At 42.4% G+C, this 18027-nt stretch overlaps 1 protein-coding gene across 12 annotated transcripts in view; it reads left to right on the forward strand.

Annotated features, from left to right (window-relative positions):
* Positions 1–18027, forward strand: part of SHOC2 (SHOC2 leucine rich repeat scaffold protein) — a 68598-nt gene that overhangs the window by 16101 nt on the left and 34470 nt on the right. For all 12 annotated transcript variants that reach the window (XM_048944433.1, XM_048944429.1, XM_048944432.1 and 9 more), the window contains one exon: positions 15829–16768. In XM_048944433.1, the coding sequence (XP_048800390.1) occupies positions 16066–16768 (703 nt within the window). In that variant the 5' untranslated portion in view covers positions 15829–16065. The remainder of the gene's footprint in view (positions 1–15828; positions 16769–18027) is intronic.

The following is an 18027-nucleotide window of genomic DNA, read 5'->3' on the forward strand; positions in this document are numbered from 1 at the left end:
TTACACAATGATCTGAAATGGGTCCTTATAAAAAGAAACAGTGCAGAGAAGTGATCTCCTAATCGAGGAAGTCAACAGGAGAATCCATCTGTGTAGTCCTGCAAAGTGCTGATAGTGGCAAAATATGATGGACTTGTAATGGAAACCCATCCTGCTGTTGCTTGCTTCTGACATCGCAGTTAGGATGTGGGGTTTCTGTCTTCGTTCCTTGTTCCAGTGATGATACGATCAGTGGCTTTAAAGCCAAGAAAAAATCCTATGAAGTATGCATAGCTTGAAGTGATCTGCATAGTTTTCTTGTTGAGGGGATGAAGGGGTTAAAGGAAGCCTTAGCTCAAATGTTAACAGACTTCATCTGTAGCAATTACCTTCCTAATAAATTCAAACATTCTAGTGGCTATGCGTATTGCGCAGTGTTTGCAAAACCTAAAATATTTGTTATTAAAGAGACTTTTTTTAACACTGTCGGGCACACGGATTACAGTGAATTTGAGATGTTTGGGGGTCGGATTTCCTAAAGAGGGAAATTTATTGCTAAAAAATACGAATTATGATGCATGGGAACTTGTGGTTGTGCGGCAGAGTTTTGTTCTGGTAAGTCCCCCGACGCCTTTGAACTCCTGCGCAGTGCAGTTTGGGGCAGATCTCAGGCTATCAGATTTGTTTTGCTGTGGTGAGCTCCGTGTTTGCTTTTTGGAATATTCAAACAATTGTTTGGCAGCTTTCTTGACAGCATATTGTGTATGGCAGGCCTTGTTAGGAAGGAAACAGAAGTTTAAATATTAGAACCATGAGTTGAAATTCACATACAGATACAACGACCTATTTATTTTTTTCATGACTTCATCCATGAATTCATTTTCGTGCTTTAGGCTGTTATTAAGTACATCTCTACAAGTCATTTCTCAGCCCCATCTCTAGGAAAAGTCTTCACAGAAGTATCAGAGCCATTCCCCGTGCTCAGGCTGCCTTCCCTCTCAGAAGTGCAGTTCTGTGTCTGGCTCTTGGGAGCAGCCCTGCTCCCATCCCAGCAGGCAGAGAGGTTTCAGCTGCACGCTCCGACTGCAGGTTTTCTTCTTCTAAACCAAGATTCTCTTTATTGAACCAATTAACCTGCTGGGCGCAGGCCAGAACTTTCTCCTGAAATCAGAATTAATGGATAAACAAATCAGACTGGAAAGATTTCTCTTGACAGTGACAGCGTGTGACAGGGATACGGCTCGCATCCCGCAGCCACGGCGTATGCGTGCCTGGTTCTCATGAAGCCATCAGGTACACTTCTGAGCGCAGATCACACGTTTGCATCGCCCATCTGAAGGCATGCCTCTGTTGGAATGTTTCTGAACCAATTCCAGCTCCTCTGCAGCAAGCAGATGGGGTGCACACGCCTTCATTAGTGAGCAGTTTGCCCTGCTGCTGGGGCTGCAGGCTCCCTGTGCTCCGCTCTCTGCCTTGGCTCTTCCTGAGCTCGTGCTGCTGCTGTTTGCTGTGCTCAGAGAAATCGGGAGCTGCGTTCCATGCTCCTGCCCTCCTGTGGCAATGGAAACGTGAAGGCTTTGCTCAAAATCACGTTGTGTAAAAATAAAAAAAGAAAAAGAGATGAGAATAAGGAACTGGTTTGTTTCCTCTGTAGCAGCTTCTCTCATCTCTCAAGATACGCATTTGTTTTGGTGAAGCCTTCTGTGTCAAAGGCACTAAAAATATCAAAGTACTTTCTAAACTTGCTGTTACAGTTTCGAAGGCATCTTGTAGACTTTCAGAGCTTTGAATTAACCTTCTGGCCCTTTGGTGATATGTGCTGTCCCTCTGGCGCTAAGAAGGCACAGCAATTAGAGGGAAGATTCTGCCAGGCAGAAATGGAGATGGGATGCTGTGGTTTCCCTGCTGAGAGCTGGTGGAGCTGCATGCAGCCGTGTCCTGGTGAGCAGGGAGCGAAGGCGGGTTACCCCCAGCTCCTGCTGCAGCCCCAGGGCAAAGCTGGTGGGTGCACAGCGGTTACTGCTGCCAAATCTTATCAGCAATTAAAGCCATGCAGTGACGTGCTGGCCCTCCCAGCGCGTGGTGTGGATAACAAGTGGTCGTGTTGGCTGCAAGGATCCTGAAGTGGTTGTAGTGCGTGTGTGTAAGTGACCTCTTGTTTCTTTAGTGTGTCTGGGAAAGGCTCTTTCTGTTTCTTGTACTTCACTCTCATTGCTTCCTGCCAAGATTGGCTGCCCTCAAACACGACCCACCTCATCTTCTTTGGAAGTACTTTTTCTTCCTAACTGCTTGAATCTGAGGGGATAATCCTCTTTTAAAAATGCTCTAGGAAGTCAGCTGGCACCTCAGTTTGAAAGCGTGTGTAAACAGGTATGTTGCATGTGGACGTACAACTCTATCTGTAGGCTGACATTTTTGTGTTGCTCTCGATCTGTAGTCTCATAATCAGAAATCTGTCTCAGCTCTCACTCCTGTGAATTCAATTTCTATAAAAATCTGTTTTTTTTTTTTAACACATAAAGGTGCTTCATGTTAGTTTCAGAAATAAGGAATATATTCAGTTGTGTGCTGTGGTAATTTAAGCTCACTTTATGGTTTTATCCACTGACCCTCACACTGTGTTTTGTTCATTTTCAATTTTGGCCTCTCTTTGTCTCTAAAGACCCTTAACTAACAGTTTAAATGCAGCAGACAGAATTCCAACAAATAAGAAATGCTCCAAAGTAATCTTTGTTGAAAATGTCTGATCTTATGATGGCCAGATGAGTTAATGCAAGATCAGATGGTGTGAATTTAGAGCAGGAAAGCAGTTGCAGCTGCTTGTCTGTGTTCCCATGTCTCAGGACAGTGCGAGGTGCGCAGCCTCTCTGCACCTTGACCAGGAGTGAGTAGTTGTGTGCCCCAACTTTCTGCAGGTAACTGGAGTTCTGGAGCCTTCAGCCATGAAGTTCACTGTCTGTGAGCCTATTGGGCAGGTGGAGTTTTCAAACAGAAGTAAGGAGAGGGTTTGTATGCAAATTCTGGCTTCAAAATACTGGTGATGATTAGCCTGCTGTTTAGGAAGGCTTTAAGGAACGATGTGAGCTTCTCTTTCTTGCTCTTTCACCGGCAGAGCTGTGACTTTGCCACAGTTGGAGATGGTGAGCAAGGATGCTGCAGTTGTGCCCAGGCTGTGTGTGGCTGGAGGAGTTCAAGGGCTGACTTTCTGTTTGCTGCCTATTTCGGCGCAGAGTGCAAAGTGAGCGCTCAGACCTTTGTGTCCCTGTCAGCAGCAAGCTTACCATCTGAGCACGTTGCTCAAGCAGTGCGGGATGGGGAGGGTGACAGCCTTGCCTATCTATTTTTGTTATGATTTTAATTTAGACTTGGTGTTGTATGAACTGTTTTATGGACTAGATGAGAGACTGCACAACTTGTTAACAAGTTTACATTTTTGCAGTTGCACTTTGTTGGCTGTTCCATGTGTGCTGCAGGTGTGTGTATGTGTTCATTCACTACAAACACGTGCTGGTTTTCACTTACCAGAAGCAAATGTTCAGAGTTTAACACTGGAAACGTTCCTTTTTGCTCAGATTTTTTTAAGGTGGCTGCTCTGATCAGAGGTTTACCGTAATTGAGATGGTAATTCCACAGCTCCAACGTGTAGCATTCATTCAAACTCTGATTTTTCTTGCTGTCAAACTCTAACTAGCAGCTCCTGGGCACTGCGTTCTGTTATCAGTCAGATCAAAGGGTCAGCTGTAGATCCTTCATCTAACGTGTTCAGGGCACTGTGTATCTGAGAGTACTGTCTGGCTGTGTGTGTTAGCAGGGCACAGTTTGAAGCACTGTGTAGTGCTCACAGCCTGGTGTAAACAAAATGCCTAACCTTGAACAGTAATAGAAATTTTTTCTTTCTTAACCATGTGATCACAGGGCAGAGTTATTAGGAATTTGATTTGGTTCTTTCAAATCAAGCTTTTCATTTGTCTGTAAGCTTTGTTCTTTAGTGTGAGGTGTTATCGTGTGCTGATGCTGTCGTAATTAAAAAAGGAAAAGGAGGAGGGGAGGAAAGAAGGTGATTTTGCAATGTGCTGGGCTGTGGTGCTTGGCAAATTCACTTGTGGGTTGCTCCCTGATTTTATTTTCTTTTTTTTAATGGTGGAACAGTGATTTCTGAAGGAGTAAGGTGCCTTTTAAGCAGGTCTCTTAATATCTGTAGAAATATCTAGAGATAGTGACTAATGAAATGAAAGCTTCTAAGAAAGGAAATTATAGTTGAAACAAATGGCATTTTTTAGCTCTGCTCAGATTTATTCCTTTATCCCTATGTCTATTGGAAATAAGACTTTGGGGCTGAAACATACTCATTGCAACTTGCTGTCTGGAAATGTCTGAAACTTTCCTTGAGGTTTGGGACTGGGTTGTGTTTCTTTTTTCTTTTTTTTTTTGCTCTGTGCTTAATCCATCCCATAAGCTAAGCAGTCTGCTGTTGTCCTGGTGCTTGAAAAACAAAAAGGAAGCTCTGGGAGATGTTGGGTAGGTGTTGGGTTATGGCTGCAGCTCCTACTTGCTTTAGTTTTCCTTAGAAAACATTGTAGCTACTAGATTATTAGTAGTTAAATTTCAGTTAAATCACAGCATTTAGTGGCTTGAAATAACCCCTTAACCAAGCACAATTGCATTTTCTTGCAGTATTCTCAGACTTCAGTATTTTTTTTCTTGGAGTTAACCATGATGAAGGGCTGTTCTTTAACTGAACTTCAGTAGGAAGAACTCAGACTGCTTTGTGCTTGCTTTTGATTTGCATGCAAGGATGCGCACCCATTTTTGATCTTGGAAAGAAGTGTGTAACTTCCATGAAATACTCAAATGTTGCACTTCTGTTTTACCTTATTATCACTACACTCAAGTAATCACTGTTGGTTAAATTGCTCCTTTTATCCGCCCTTTCATTCAGCACCTGAAATCGGGTCCTCCAACAGTAATCAAGCACAATTACTGTTTGCAATTACTTCTGATTCCAGGGGGAAGCCCAGATAAGTGTCTTTCTTGCCATAGGGACCTGTCCTCTCCATCTTCCTTGGAAGTGGCATTCTGTGTCTTTTTCTCTTCTGTTCCCACTATTTCAGGAATGGTTAAGTAAAAAAAGAACATGCAGGTATCAAGTATTAATTAAAATCAATCAATATAATTAATATGTATTGAGGTTCAGGTGCTTTGTCTTTCTGTTGAGGAGCTCTTTTTCGCATCTTCAGGTGTTCTCTCATCCTTGTTGTGTTCCTGGGATGTGGATGGCAGCTTGGGGATGCTGCATTGTGCCTGAGGAGGTGTAGAGGTTGCGTTTGCCTTATTCCTTGCTTTACAACTTTAAGGTGCTGACAGACAGATCAGGTGATTCATTGGTGAGACCTCTGTCAATGACATCTGTTTGCTCTTATGAAGGGCAATAAGGTGAAAGGATGTCATCTGGTATAAATAGGCATGCAGAACAAGGTTTGTGCTTTCTGTTCTGCTGTAGCAGCTCTCAGCCTGGCTGTCTTTTCATCAGTTTTTCTAATTTCCATTATCTTATTTAATTCATTAGAAAGTGATGAAGCTTATTGTTGCATAATACCTGTAGTATTAATTCAGTTTGTCTGACTTTTTTTCCCATGATTTTTTTTAGATGAACTTCTCTGCTACTTTCTGCTTTTGCAGTAGGCAGAGCTTTCAGGCATGCTAAAGACAGCGTCATGCAGTTGATTTTTGGCAAGCAGAAATCATGTTTTTCACTATTTCTAATAAAAATGTCATTTAAAAAAAAAAAAAAAGAAAGGATGCCTCATCTGAACAGATTTTGAAGAATCTGTTTGGAAGGGATTGTGATGGTTTACTTCTCTCTCTTTCTTTCTTTTTTGTTTCCTTTCGAAGGAAAACATCTTGTTCCTGTGAAGATACCCAATTTATTGTGTTTTCCAGAATCGATAGTGCATGAAATAATCTTTTAACCAGGCTGCTTGTTATGAGCAAAACAGTATTCAGCTCATTAGCTGATAGATGTCCTGATTATCAGACAAAAAATAGCAACTAAAACCTAAGTCTTAGAAAACCTACCTATATATATGTAGATGTATATAAGAAAGTCAAATATTGTCTTTGTTTTTATGATGCTTGTGTTAAATGTTTTTTTTTTTTTTATTTAAAGTAAAAACTGAATAAAATTACTGTTATGACAGAAGTTATGACAGGTTGGCAGTGTGAAGTACTTAAAATTAGCCAGGTGTGAGCAAGATGGCCTTTGGTGCTTTAGGTGCCTGTGCTTGTTGGAGTATTTAATGCTCTTCAGTTACTGCATGCACCAGCCTTCTGTAAGACCCCTTCATTGAGTGTTGTGCAGGACTGACACTTGTGGGATGATTGCTGTCTTGATAATTTTATATTTGTGACACCCTCCTAGGTATGGTTTCTGGTCCCTTCCGTGCTCTGTCCCCATTCCTGCTCCATGTGCTGCTTCCAGGCCTATGTTTTACATCATGCTTCTGCTCCACAGAGTCATAGAATGATTAGGGTTGGAAAAGACCACTAAGGTCATCCAGTCCAACCATCACACCCCCATCATGCCCACTAGCTCACGTCCCTCAGTGCCACATCCCGGCAGCTCTTGAACACCCCCAGGAATGATGACTCTCCCCCCTCCCTGAGCAGCCTATGACAGTGCCTCACTGCACTCTGAGAATAAGTTGTTCCTAATATCCAACTTGAACCTCCCCTGTCTCAGCTTAAGGCTGCTACCTTTTGTCCTGCCTTTCCAGGCAGGCTGTTGGTGTTTTTTTCCTTGGCGCAGCTTCTGTGACCCCACAGAAAGCCTGGAGGGCTGTAGGAGAGCACTTCTCAGCCATATAGGAAGGGTCTGTTCAGCCACTGTGCCTTTGACTTGCTCTGTGGGAATGCCTTATATCAAAAGAAATAGGTGTGTAGGAGTTGAGGAGGTGAAACAGGCTCAGGGTTTATGAAATATTTAGTCCTTTGTTGCCAGAGGAATCCTTGCAGCTTTCTTATTACAGGTTTTGAGGTGGCCCGAGGTAAACGTGGTGAAATTCAGCACTGCACAAGGCGACTTCTTAGCAGATTGCAGGTCCCTGATGTAGAACAAGAGTACACCATAGGGTTTTGTGAAATCATTTTCACATTACGTTCAGTATGAACACCGTGCTTTTAGCAGCACTTGGTCTTATAACCCCCTGAGCCAAGTAATGTCCCTCTGCTGTCTTTTCCCCCAAACAGTGAAAAAACCAGAACTGTAAAACCTAAAGCCTCAAGGATTGGCAGGCAGCTACTAGTGAGTGTCTGCTTTGAGGAGTGAAGTCTAAAGGTCAGTACACTTAAAAGAGCTTTCCTCACAGAGAGCACTGGCTGTGTATAGCTCCACACAGTGCTACCTGAACCACCTATAATACACATCTATTTGCTTAAACAGTCTTTCACTGCTTTATGCCATTAGATTTAATTTTGCTTTGCTCTTGGGGGGGGAAACATTTGAAAGCTTTGGAAAAGCCTTGGGAGCAATTTTACTCTGCGTCACCTTATCATGGTGTATAATGAGCCTACTTTTTTGTGGTGCTGCTAATTTACCAGGTTCCCCAAGGTATCTTAGAGTTGCTGTGTTTCCGCAGCTGTGGCTGAGTTCCATTCCCAGAGGTGTCACAGGATGCTGGATTGTCCCTTGGAATGTGGAAGTCGTGTAGTCCTGGAGGTGTGCAACATGGGGTGAGGACAGGAGGGGCATAGTGCAGCATCCAGCTGAGGCTGTGGGGAATCCAGGTGAGCAGGATACAAGTGGTGAAAATACAGGGAGCAGCTGCAAGTGAGAGCTTAGCTGAAGCAGGCACACGTACAACGAGGAGAAAATGTCATTTCTCTTTTTGGCAGTCAGTGGTTCTTACATCTCAGTGCAGATACTTGGAAAGTAGAAGTGGTCCCTCGCATCATGGCAGGGCAAGTGTTTGCTGGAAAAAGAGAGGAGGGTGTTATAAATGATGTTTGAGACACAGCACTCTCTTACAGTGTAGGTAGGAGAGTACAGAAGTTAGCCTGAATCCCTTTGCTTTCACCAAAGCATTTGTCTGACATGGTCAGATAACAAAAACAACCAGAAAAATCTCACTGCAAAGACATTGGTTACACAGGAGGGGGGGAAGATGGGTAGATCTTTTGATCTTTTTCACTTAAACTTTTCTAACTTTTTTTTTCCCCTGTAATTTTAAATACTGTGAACTTTTGAAAAATGTCATTCAGAAGGAAACAACTCCAGCTCATGATTAAGCAGTTTTCAAATAATTTTTATTTCATTTAGTTGTAAATGAAGTGGAAATGTACATTTAAATGGGAGTGAATTTGTTTCTAGTTATGGTTGTTCCCTTTTCTATGGGAAGAATGCAGATCTTTTTCAGAGAGTTCTGTTTTCTGAGAGCAAGTTAGCTGCAAAATGTGCTAATGACTTTTAAAAGCAAGGAGATTTATAATTGGAAACTTGTAAATATGTACTTTTTGGACTCTACCAGACACTTGCTTGTCTTCCAAACTCATGTATGTTGGTTGGAAAGTGAATCGTACTGCGACGTCCTTTTCTCTACCCGAGTTATATTTATACAAGGTGTTCAAACAAATCCAGTTTTCTCTTAGTTGAACATCAAGAACTGCAAATTATCTTAGCTAGAAAAAAATTTAACGAGGGCCAGACAGTGTGCAGTAACAAACTGCCATATGTACTTATTGTGGCTTTGGCTTTTCATGTTCTGTGTTCTTGCAGACTTCATTCCTTTTCATCTTCAGGATTACGTTAAAAGTGCCTTTTAAGTAGATTTTCAGATAGGCTCTTTTCCTAGCATGGTAACCCTCTGCAAAGGGATCTTGTGACTTACACAGTCACTAATTATGGTCAGAAAAGGCAAGGACTGAGAGTCATCCAACACTGAACTTTGCAAAATGGTCATAATTATTACATAAAAGCATGTTGAAAAAGATGAGCAAACTTACTGGATCAAATTCAGAGGCAAAGAAATGAGGAGAAATGGTAACAAAACCAATAATTTAGCTTTTTTGTAAGGTAATTGTGTTGCTGGTAGAAAGTTGGGTAGGATGCTACCCTAGGTAGTAATAGAGAAATGCTGATTTAGCTGAGCTGAGATTTGTGGTTTCTTCCTATTTCTGTGAGATAATGTAATGTAAGTTCATACAGAATACATCACTCCATTCTTGCATCGTGTGTTTATTTTCTCTCCTGGCCATCGTTCTTGTTTTGTCTCCTGTTTGGTTTTATTTTGATGCGTTGTCTTGATTGCAAAGAGGAGATGATGAATAGCAAAGAAGATCCTTGATGCTGGCTTAAAGCTTGCACCTCTCTGGAGACACCAGTGACATTTTTCTATGCTGTTTGTAACAAAGCAGTGAGTGACAGACTCACTGACAGGACCACCAATGGCCAATGAGAAACAGTAGCATCTGTGTGCTGCATGATGGTGACAGCAGAGCTTTTTGTGGGGAGATGTTGGCTTTTGCCACAACAAAGTAACCTTTGATCAAATGAGTGTCGTGGGTGGATTCTACCATTCTCTTTTATGGAAGGTAGTGTATGATCATAGGTGCAGAGTTTGTACACCTGCAGAAATGAAATAACCTGCAGGTAAAGGAGATGCTGCTAGTTGCTTATTCTTACACATATCTCAGTCCTAATTTATGCTAACTGAATTCATTTCTGTTTTGCTCTTGGATTTTCCTAGTCTGATGACCATTTTGGATAACTTTTTAGGCATGTCTAGTTTTCAGGACATATGCTAAGACCAGGAGGCGTGCTTTATTGAGCTAGTTCAGATATTCACATTCTACATCCTATGCAGGGTTGCACTGCCTGCTGGCACCACAAGTTCCCCTGAAAATGGGACATGCAGCCCCAAAGGTCTGTGAGGGGGGACTGGCACCTCTTTGCTTTTTAAAATAAGCTCCTTCATGGCGTTAGCAGAATGCTTTGTACTTGTTCTTGGAATCTATTTCTGCAAACATGAAATGGCGTTTTATAACTTGGCTAACAACTAGTGTTTTTTTTTCTTTCCTGTAAAGGAGAAAAAGAGCAAATGCTTCATTAAAAGTAGTGTTGGAGCATGCAGCATGAATCACGGTACGTATATTTTGGTACTAGTTAGATGTGTTCAAAGGCAGGGCACAAAAGATTATCCCTAGGAACGTAAGATGTGGATGGTTTTTGATCTGCTAGCAGGTGGCCTTTTTGTCGTGGTAGATCTGGACTTTGGTATGTGACATGGCACTGCGTGCAAGCACACAGTGGGTGAGCAGGTGAGCTCAGAAGCTTTGTAAGCAACACCACCATCCGTGTGCCTAGGTGCTTGCTGCAGAGCTGGGCTGGGTAGTGCTCTGGGGCAGGATGTCCTGGGAGACGTGCCTTGTTCTTGCAGTACAAAGCGATTGGCATCTGAGCACCTGGTGAAGCTGAGTCACTCACTCACAGTACCTTTGGCTGTAAGTGCAAATTGATTTGTGATCATATGCCCACAGTTCCAGATTTATGTACAGGTTTAAGAATCATGAATAAGATATTAGGAAACCTTTGTGAATGGTCTGTTGTCCCTGCTCTGCCCTGATGCTGGTGTGGTTGTTCCCCCCCCATACCTGCAGGTTTTGTTCAAGTGCAAACTCAGGTTTGCTCAACTGCTCCACGTGCATGGAAGGTACAGGCAGGCAGAATGGACTTGGCTGTGGTCCTGTAGCAGTTAGGATATCCCAAAGGGTTTGGTGGGCAGCTGTGGTCCATGTCTGCCCCTGGGCTGCGTGTGGAGGAGACGGGGGGAGGTGGGATCACCTGCAGGTGTACTGAAAGCAGGAGAGACGGACAGGCAGCAAGCTACCATCTGCTGGCTGTTTGCTTACGGGATAGAGGTAAGTTTAATAGTTTCCTTTCTCTGTAGGATAAGACAACCATTGCAGTGTTGTGCTGCTGCCGTTGGCAGTCCCATTCTCTGACATAAAGGAGATTTCTATCCAAAGAAGAAAAACAAAGCAGTGTCTGGCCAGCATCTCTCAAGAGCGCTCCTTTCGTCGATACGGATTGGGCTGCTGTCTGATCTGTGGCTGCATGCTGGCTCGTTGTTCTGCTGTCTGTGTACCTCGAAATGAGGTTTTGTGTGCAGGGAGCAGTGCAACCGCTTGCTGACTGAGTCAGCACTTTGCTCCCGGCTGGTCTGTGCGGCTGCAGCAGCGCAGCTCAAATGCACTGACACAGATGAAAACTCAGTAGGTCAGATGTTTGAAGCTCATAAATCATAGAAGGAAATTTGCTTTGTTTGCAAGGGACCAGTTGGCTTCGACTTCTGGGGTTTAGAAATGAAAGTAGTGGCCATCATTTTTTGCATATGCGGTGTGGGGAATGGAAAGTCTTTGTAGCCACTTTGGCTAAATTTGAAGTTTCATCCATGGCTTATTTGTGCTTGTGGCGTAGCACGCGATGCGATGTTTCTGATACACTTTCTAAGTGAAAGGCAAGTACCTCAAGAAATAGATTTTCTTCAGTGCTTTATTTGTGAGTTAACAGGTGTTGCTGCAGTAACTCGGTAGCATGGGAGCTCTGCCTTGTTGGTAGAAGCCACCCATTCTGGCTCATCAAAATTTCCTAGTGCAGAGTTGCCACCTCAAATTTATTTTTTATTTCTTTTTTAATTGCTGTGTAATGCAATCACTGTTTGCCAACTCTGTTTGCTATTTCCTTATTTCTTTGGCACGTTTAATGTTGGTGATCTTTGAGATTTGGATTGAAAAGCCGGAGCTGTGGTGTGTGCCGCATTGGGTTTGGTTGAGGACAACTGTAACAAAGAGAAAGATCATTCCTGTTCTGTGAGATAAATTCATTATTACATGAATAATTTCTCATTTTATATATATATATATATATATATATATATATTTTCTCATTTCTCTCCATTTCTTCCTCTGGAGGTCTTGGCTTTCATACTGTATGAATGAAGCCTACTGGAGATCTGGGAAACCTAAGGAATTGTTGAGAGGTCTGTTAGCTTTTAGGACCAGAGCTTTGCCTTTAAATACCTTGTTAAAACTAGAAATTCCTTTTCGTTATTCACATAAAGCGAAATTTAAAAGATGGAGGGAGATCTTTGCTGACCTGGGAGGTGATATTAGCAGTGCATATATATACATATATATATATATATATATATATATATATATATATATATATATATATATATGTGTGTGTGTGTGTGTGTGTGTGTGTATATATATATGTATGTATATATATTTTTGGTGTGGGTAGAGAGGTAAGATTGCTTTGCAGTGGCAGGTAGGACACAGTTCTCTCTTTTACGGCCTTCCCTGAATAGCAGCTGGGTGAAATCCTTTTGCTCAGACATCATATTGTATGAGATAACATTCAGGAAACAGTATTTATTTACCAGGCTGCAGGTGATTGCAGATTTAGTCTTCCTACGATTGCAAATGTTACCATTCCTCTTTCAGTATGCTTCCAGTAAAGCAATTATTGCTTGAATGTTTCAGGTTGTTTTTTAGGGATACAGAAATCTGTTTCAGTTACTTGTGTATTTCAGTATGTACAAGGTAAGTGTGTTACAGTTTCAGGCAGTTGAGGAGGGTGATGCAGTTCAGGCTACAATCAGTTGTTTCTGTAACTTCAGCAGTTAGAGCTGCCAGGAGAACAGGAGCGCTTTGGGTTCTGCGTCTGTGTCTGCCCAGCCCCAGAAGAGATAAATCAAAATTCTGGGGCTGGTTATTTGTATCTATTTACAAAGATTTTTACATTAAGAAAAGATATTCAGAACAGGAAAGGGATTATATTCTCTAAAAGTTGCATTTTCCTTTATGTGCTGCACCACGTGGGAGCCTTACTCCATTTTGCAAGTTCTCCAGCACATCATAGTTGAATGGCTTTATGTCAATTGAATGGCTTTATGTCAACTGAATGGCTTTGTGTCAATTAATATTGACAGGAAGTCAGTTTGAGCAGCACTGGAAAATGGAAGTGGTTGGCAGAACTGGCTAATTTCACTGAGTTTCCTTTTGCTAAGAATATCTTTAAAAGAAGCCCTCCTTTGGCAATACAATGAGCGCTTGTTTGGCTGCAGTTTGGAATTGATGGTGACTCTTGTCCTTTAATGAAAAGGGCTTGAAAAATATGAATAACCTTTTGAAAAACCCTCGGCTTCCTCTGTGCAGTTTGTGGTTGTGCTTGTGTCCTCCAGGAGCTCACATGGGTAAGCTTACATAGCACCTTATGTAGGTACTTACCCCTGGTGCACGTGTAACTCTATGGGCTTGAGGGGTTGGCAGCAGCAGTGAAGTTGTGTGGTGATGCCTGTGTGAATACCCTGAGATGGAAGGGACCTGTGAGCATCATCGAGTTCATCTCCTGCCTCCACACGTGACCATCCAGAAAGATTATTTGGGATGTGTTGTGTGGTGTTGGGTGGTAGCTGGAATCCTCAGAAAAGAAAGAGAGATGCTACAGGTGCAGTCCATTTAGCTGTCAGCCTGCTGCCATGGCTTTGGCACGGTGCTTTGGAGGTGTGCTGCACTCTGTGCGCTGCTCCTGGTTCTGTCACAGAGCCACAGCTGCCTTCTGCTTGCTTGCAAGCTGCCTCCTGGCATCCTGAACGTGGAGGGAAGGTTGAGCTGTCTTTGTATTGCTGCCATTTTGTGCCAGGAATTGTCTTCGTCTTCTGGATGATGATTTCAATCCTTCTTTTTCAATTTTTATGCTTTTGTATAGGCAAAAGTTTTTTAATAGAAACATTAAGACAGCATGTTGTAACAGGGAGCACCACACATGTTTTTTTTCCCCCAGGTACAACTACACGTTGTTGCTGGTGAAGGCAGTGAAATGCTGCAACCTGTTTGCTCCACTGAGCTCCTTGCACCAGCACCTATCTGCAGCTCTCTCCTTTCTCAGTCTCCTTCAAAACCTGCTCTGCATTGCCCATGAGACACTCACCAGGTCTCCACTGTTGTCTCTGAGATTCAATTGAACTGAAAACAGCAGCCTTTTTAAAGTTTTTTTTTTTTTTATCTTTAAAAATATTCTTTTTTTTGTTGTTGTTGTTGCTTTACAACACTGATCTGTGTTTTATAGCTGTTGGGCACTGCTACATGAGCTGAGTTTACAAACATTTAGAAACAGAGTGTGTTATTGCTGAAGACCAGCTGACAGCCACTGGAAGCTCTTACCCTGCTGTCAGCTGGGTTTTTGCATGTAGCCATTGCATTTCCTATTGCTGGAGGTTTGCAAGCATGTAGATTATACAGCACAGAGAAGTTTTAAAATAGAATGTAGCGAGGCTGGTAATCTTGAGATTAGGACAGGTTAATGGATGGTTTAAAAGCTGGGTATAAAATCTTAAGTATGTAGTAAGGAACCAGCTTATGCTGTTTTGGGGACCTCCAAGAGAGAAGTTAAAAGCTGCTGCTCCCAGGCTGCTGTAGCCCTTTACAGCAGAGTGCTCCAGAATATGGTTACTGGGAGCAGCAGGGTTTTGCTGGGGGGTTTGTAGCACAGTCTGTGATGCTGCCACAGGAATGAATGCGGGCGGAGGGCTGGGAAAGGTTCTGTAGTTCTAGTTCTTGCTAATGGTTCAAGCATGCAGAATATTATTTAATTGATTTTGGTTATCAGCTCTATGAACTTATGCAGAGGATGGAATGAGGGAAGAGGCAGAGCTCCTGTTGTGGGCTTAAGGAGATTCTAGGCAGCTCCTGTGCCTGGGAAAAGCAAGGGGCTCTTCTGGATTGCCAGCAGAGCTCTGTCAGTGAATGCTGCTCTGCAAAGAAAAGTTATTTCCAGGTTAAATGGTGGGAACATGAAATTCTTGCTGCTGTTGATTGTCCTTTTATTTTCTTCCATGGAGATACATTAAAAAACCTCTTGGGAGAATTGTGAAGTTCTTGGGGGGTGCAAGGTGTTCTGAATTCATACGAGAGTCTGTGCTACTGTCTGTGACACGTGATGATGATTTTGTAGAAAGGTAAAAGGAGCTCTGCAGGTTTCAGACATCTCTTCAGTTAGTCTGCATTATAGCCATTGGTGGAAAAGGTCAAGGTACCGTTAAAAGACGTGCTGTAACTTATCCTTATGAGAAACTCCTTCCTAATTTTGCTTGTCTGGAAGGATGGCATGATGTATTCCTTCAGAGCTCCCAGCTGACTTCTCAGTAGGTTTATTTGAAAAAGAACTTCAGGTTTTTTTTTAATGTTCCAGCTCTGCAGGTGACTGCTGACTGCATGCTGTCCCGTGCTGGAAGCAGAGCGCAGCTCGTGGCTCAGCAGGTTGGAAGGCAGATCTCAGAGCACAGTGTTGTGTTGCAGTGCGGCGTCAGATTTCACTGCGGATTGAATCGAGGCTCTCTTGTGCTGAAAGAATGAGGCTGCATGGGTTTGTTTGAAGAGACAAGCGCTTAAAATTAAAGCAGATCTCTTCCATCAGGTCAATAAAGAACATTCATGTTTATGACCAGGGCGTTGTGCTGAGAACTGGTGATGACGTCAGAGGGTGGCTCACAAGTGCAGTGTATTACTGTACGCAAGTACATAAGGCTGTATTATGTTTAAGAAATCATGTTGTTGTTTTTTTTTCACGTATACTAATTACTGTAGGTCTTCTGCAGTGGGTCTTCAGAGCCATGGATGTAGTATTTTTGTATTAACACTGGGCTTTTCAGTTTTTTTGCCGATGTTTAAATGATGGACAAATATTAACCTGAACGAGTGCTGGCTTGAAGTAGAAACGTTCAACTCTTAACTGGAAGAGAGATTTTATATTTATGCTAACTTTGGCTTCTTTTCTCTCCTGTGTTACAGAAGTACTAATACGGAGCGCTTGACCTTCTAATCTCTAACAGCTGAATCTCCTGAGACCAGGATTAGGAAAAGAGTGCCTTCGGAACCAATATGTAGCAAATGGGTATCGCGCCGCTGAAGCTCCTCCCTTGGTTCAACACTTGCATGTTTTAAGGATCCTTGTAGCCACAACAGTGAATTGCTCTTGTTAACTTCAGAAGTGGATTTCATGTGGTGCTTGCTAAGTGTTGAATCACCATGAGTAGTAATCTAGGAAAAGAAAAGGACTGTAAAGAGAAAGATCCAAAAGTCCCGTCGTCAAAAGAAAGGGAGAAGGAGGCCAAAGCCTCTGGAGGATTTGGGAAAGAAAGCAAAGAGAAGGAGCCCAAGACCAAAGGGAAAGATGCCAAAGATGGAAAGAAAGACTCCAGTAGCACGCAGCCTGGGGTAGCTTTTTCAGTGGACAATACGATAAAAAGACCTAATCCAGCCACAGGTACCCGCAAAAAATCCAGCAATGCTGAAGTGATCAAAGAGCTAAATAAATGCCGGGAAGAGAATTCAATGCGCTTGGACTTGTCCAAGAGGTCTATACACATGCTTCCATCAGCTGTCAAAGAGTTAACGCAGTTAACAGAACTTTATTTATACAGTAACAAACTGCAGTCTCTGCCAGCAGAGGTGGGCTGTCTTGTGAACCTGATGACACTGGCCCTGAGTGAGAATTCACTCACCAGTTTGCCTGACTCTCTTGATAACTTGAAGAAACTGCGCATGCTTGACCTGCGGCATAACAAACTGAGAGAGATTCCTTCGGTGGTGTACAGACTGACTTCTCTCGCCACTCTTTACCTACGCTTTAATCGTATAACTACTGTGGAAAAGGATATCAAAAACTTGTCAAAGCTCACCATGCTTAGCATACGAGAGAACAAAATCAAGCAACTACCTGCTGAAATTGGTAAGCGATTGCACTGATTAAAGGCTTAATTCTGTGCTGAAGTTGAGCTTGCAGTTCAGTTAGGTATATGTAAACTGCCTCTTTTTCAGGTGCTCTGCTCCACTTAAAGTGTGCATAAAATTGTTGTCTTGATCATGCTGTCGCAATGTTGGCTTATAGTGAGAGTAATCAATACCCTGGACATAACGTTTCATACAAAGCAACCTTCCTTTTTCTACATCTATCATCTTAAAACCAGCTAGATCTTGTTTTCATCTTTGCCTTGTGCTTCCACATATTGTGTCTTTGGAGCCCAGATGGTTTGAAAGAAAAAGAGAAGATACAAGGGCATATCTTTCTTTCAGATCTCTTTATAAATCATTTACGAGCTGTTGCAAGGTATAAACGCATTATGGGCATGTTACAGAGGGATATGACCATGGTAAGAGAAGGTAGAAAAGGTGCCACATGCTATTACCATGAGCAAGCTATTGGATGCCATAACAGTTCATAATGCAGGTTAATGATTTGTGAAAGCCTCTCCTGTCTCCAAGTTCTGAATATATTAATGTGTGGAAGCTTAGTATAATATGGCCAAGTGTTGTGTGCATGGTTGTTGATTCTTATGACTTTTTAATGGATGATATTTGCTTTTTCCAAATGTTGTTACAGAACGACGAAAGATGGCTATGTGAAACGATATAGAAGTGGTGTATTGATTTAAATAGTCCATGACAGAAAGTGTGCTGGAATGGCTGTATTTCAATAACTGCTAAGTTGTTCCTAATAGCTTCAGATCTGTGGGATATGTCTCTTCATCAGAATGTTTTCAAGCAGTATTTCAGTATCCTAAGTGCTTCATAAAAGGGAGAGTGTATCATAAGCTTTTTTTTTTTCTTGTGTGGCTCCGGTTTTTACAATACAAGTGCTGGTTAGTGCTGTTAGGGAGGGGGCACAGAACTTCCTGCATAGAAGAAAGTTGAAGTAGCTTCTTTAAGTGGGTAGAAAAAGCTCCTGCAAGATGCTTAGCCCTTGTAACACTGGGAGTAAAATTCCTGTACCTTTATTTGTTTATTTATTCCTAAAGTGGGTGTGGGACTTCTTCCTGTTAACACTTCTGCACTGGCTTGAGTACGGGTTACTGAAGTCGGTCACTATGTTCGCTGACTTTTATAAAGGTTGGGAAATGTTTTTGTTTTTCAAGCCAGCAGTATTTGTCTCCTCCTGCACTTTGATCTGGAGGATATCACTTCTGGATAGCAGGAACTCCTGGGACTTCT

The sequence above is a fragment of the Lagopus muta genome, chromosome 5 (genome assembly GCF_023343835.1).
Source record: "Lagopus muta isolate bLagMut1 chromosome 5, bLagMut1 primary, whole genome shotgun sequence".
In the NCBI taxonomy this organism is placed as follows: domain Eukaryota; kingdom Metazoa; phylum Chordata; class Aves; order Galliformes; family Phasianidae; genus Lagopus; species Lagopus muta.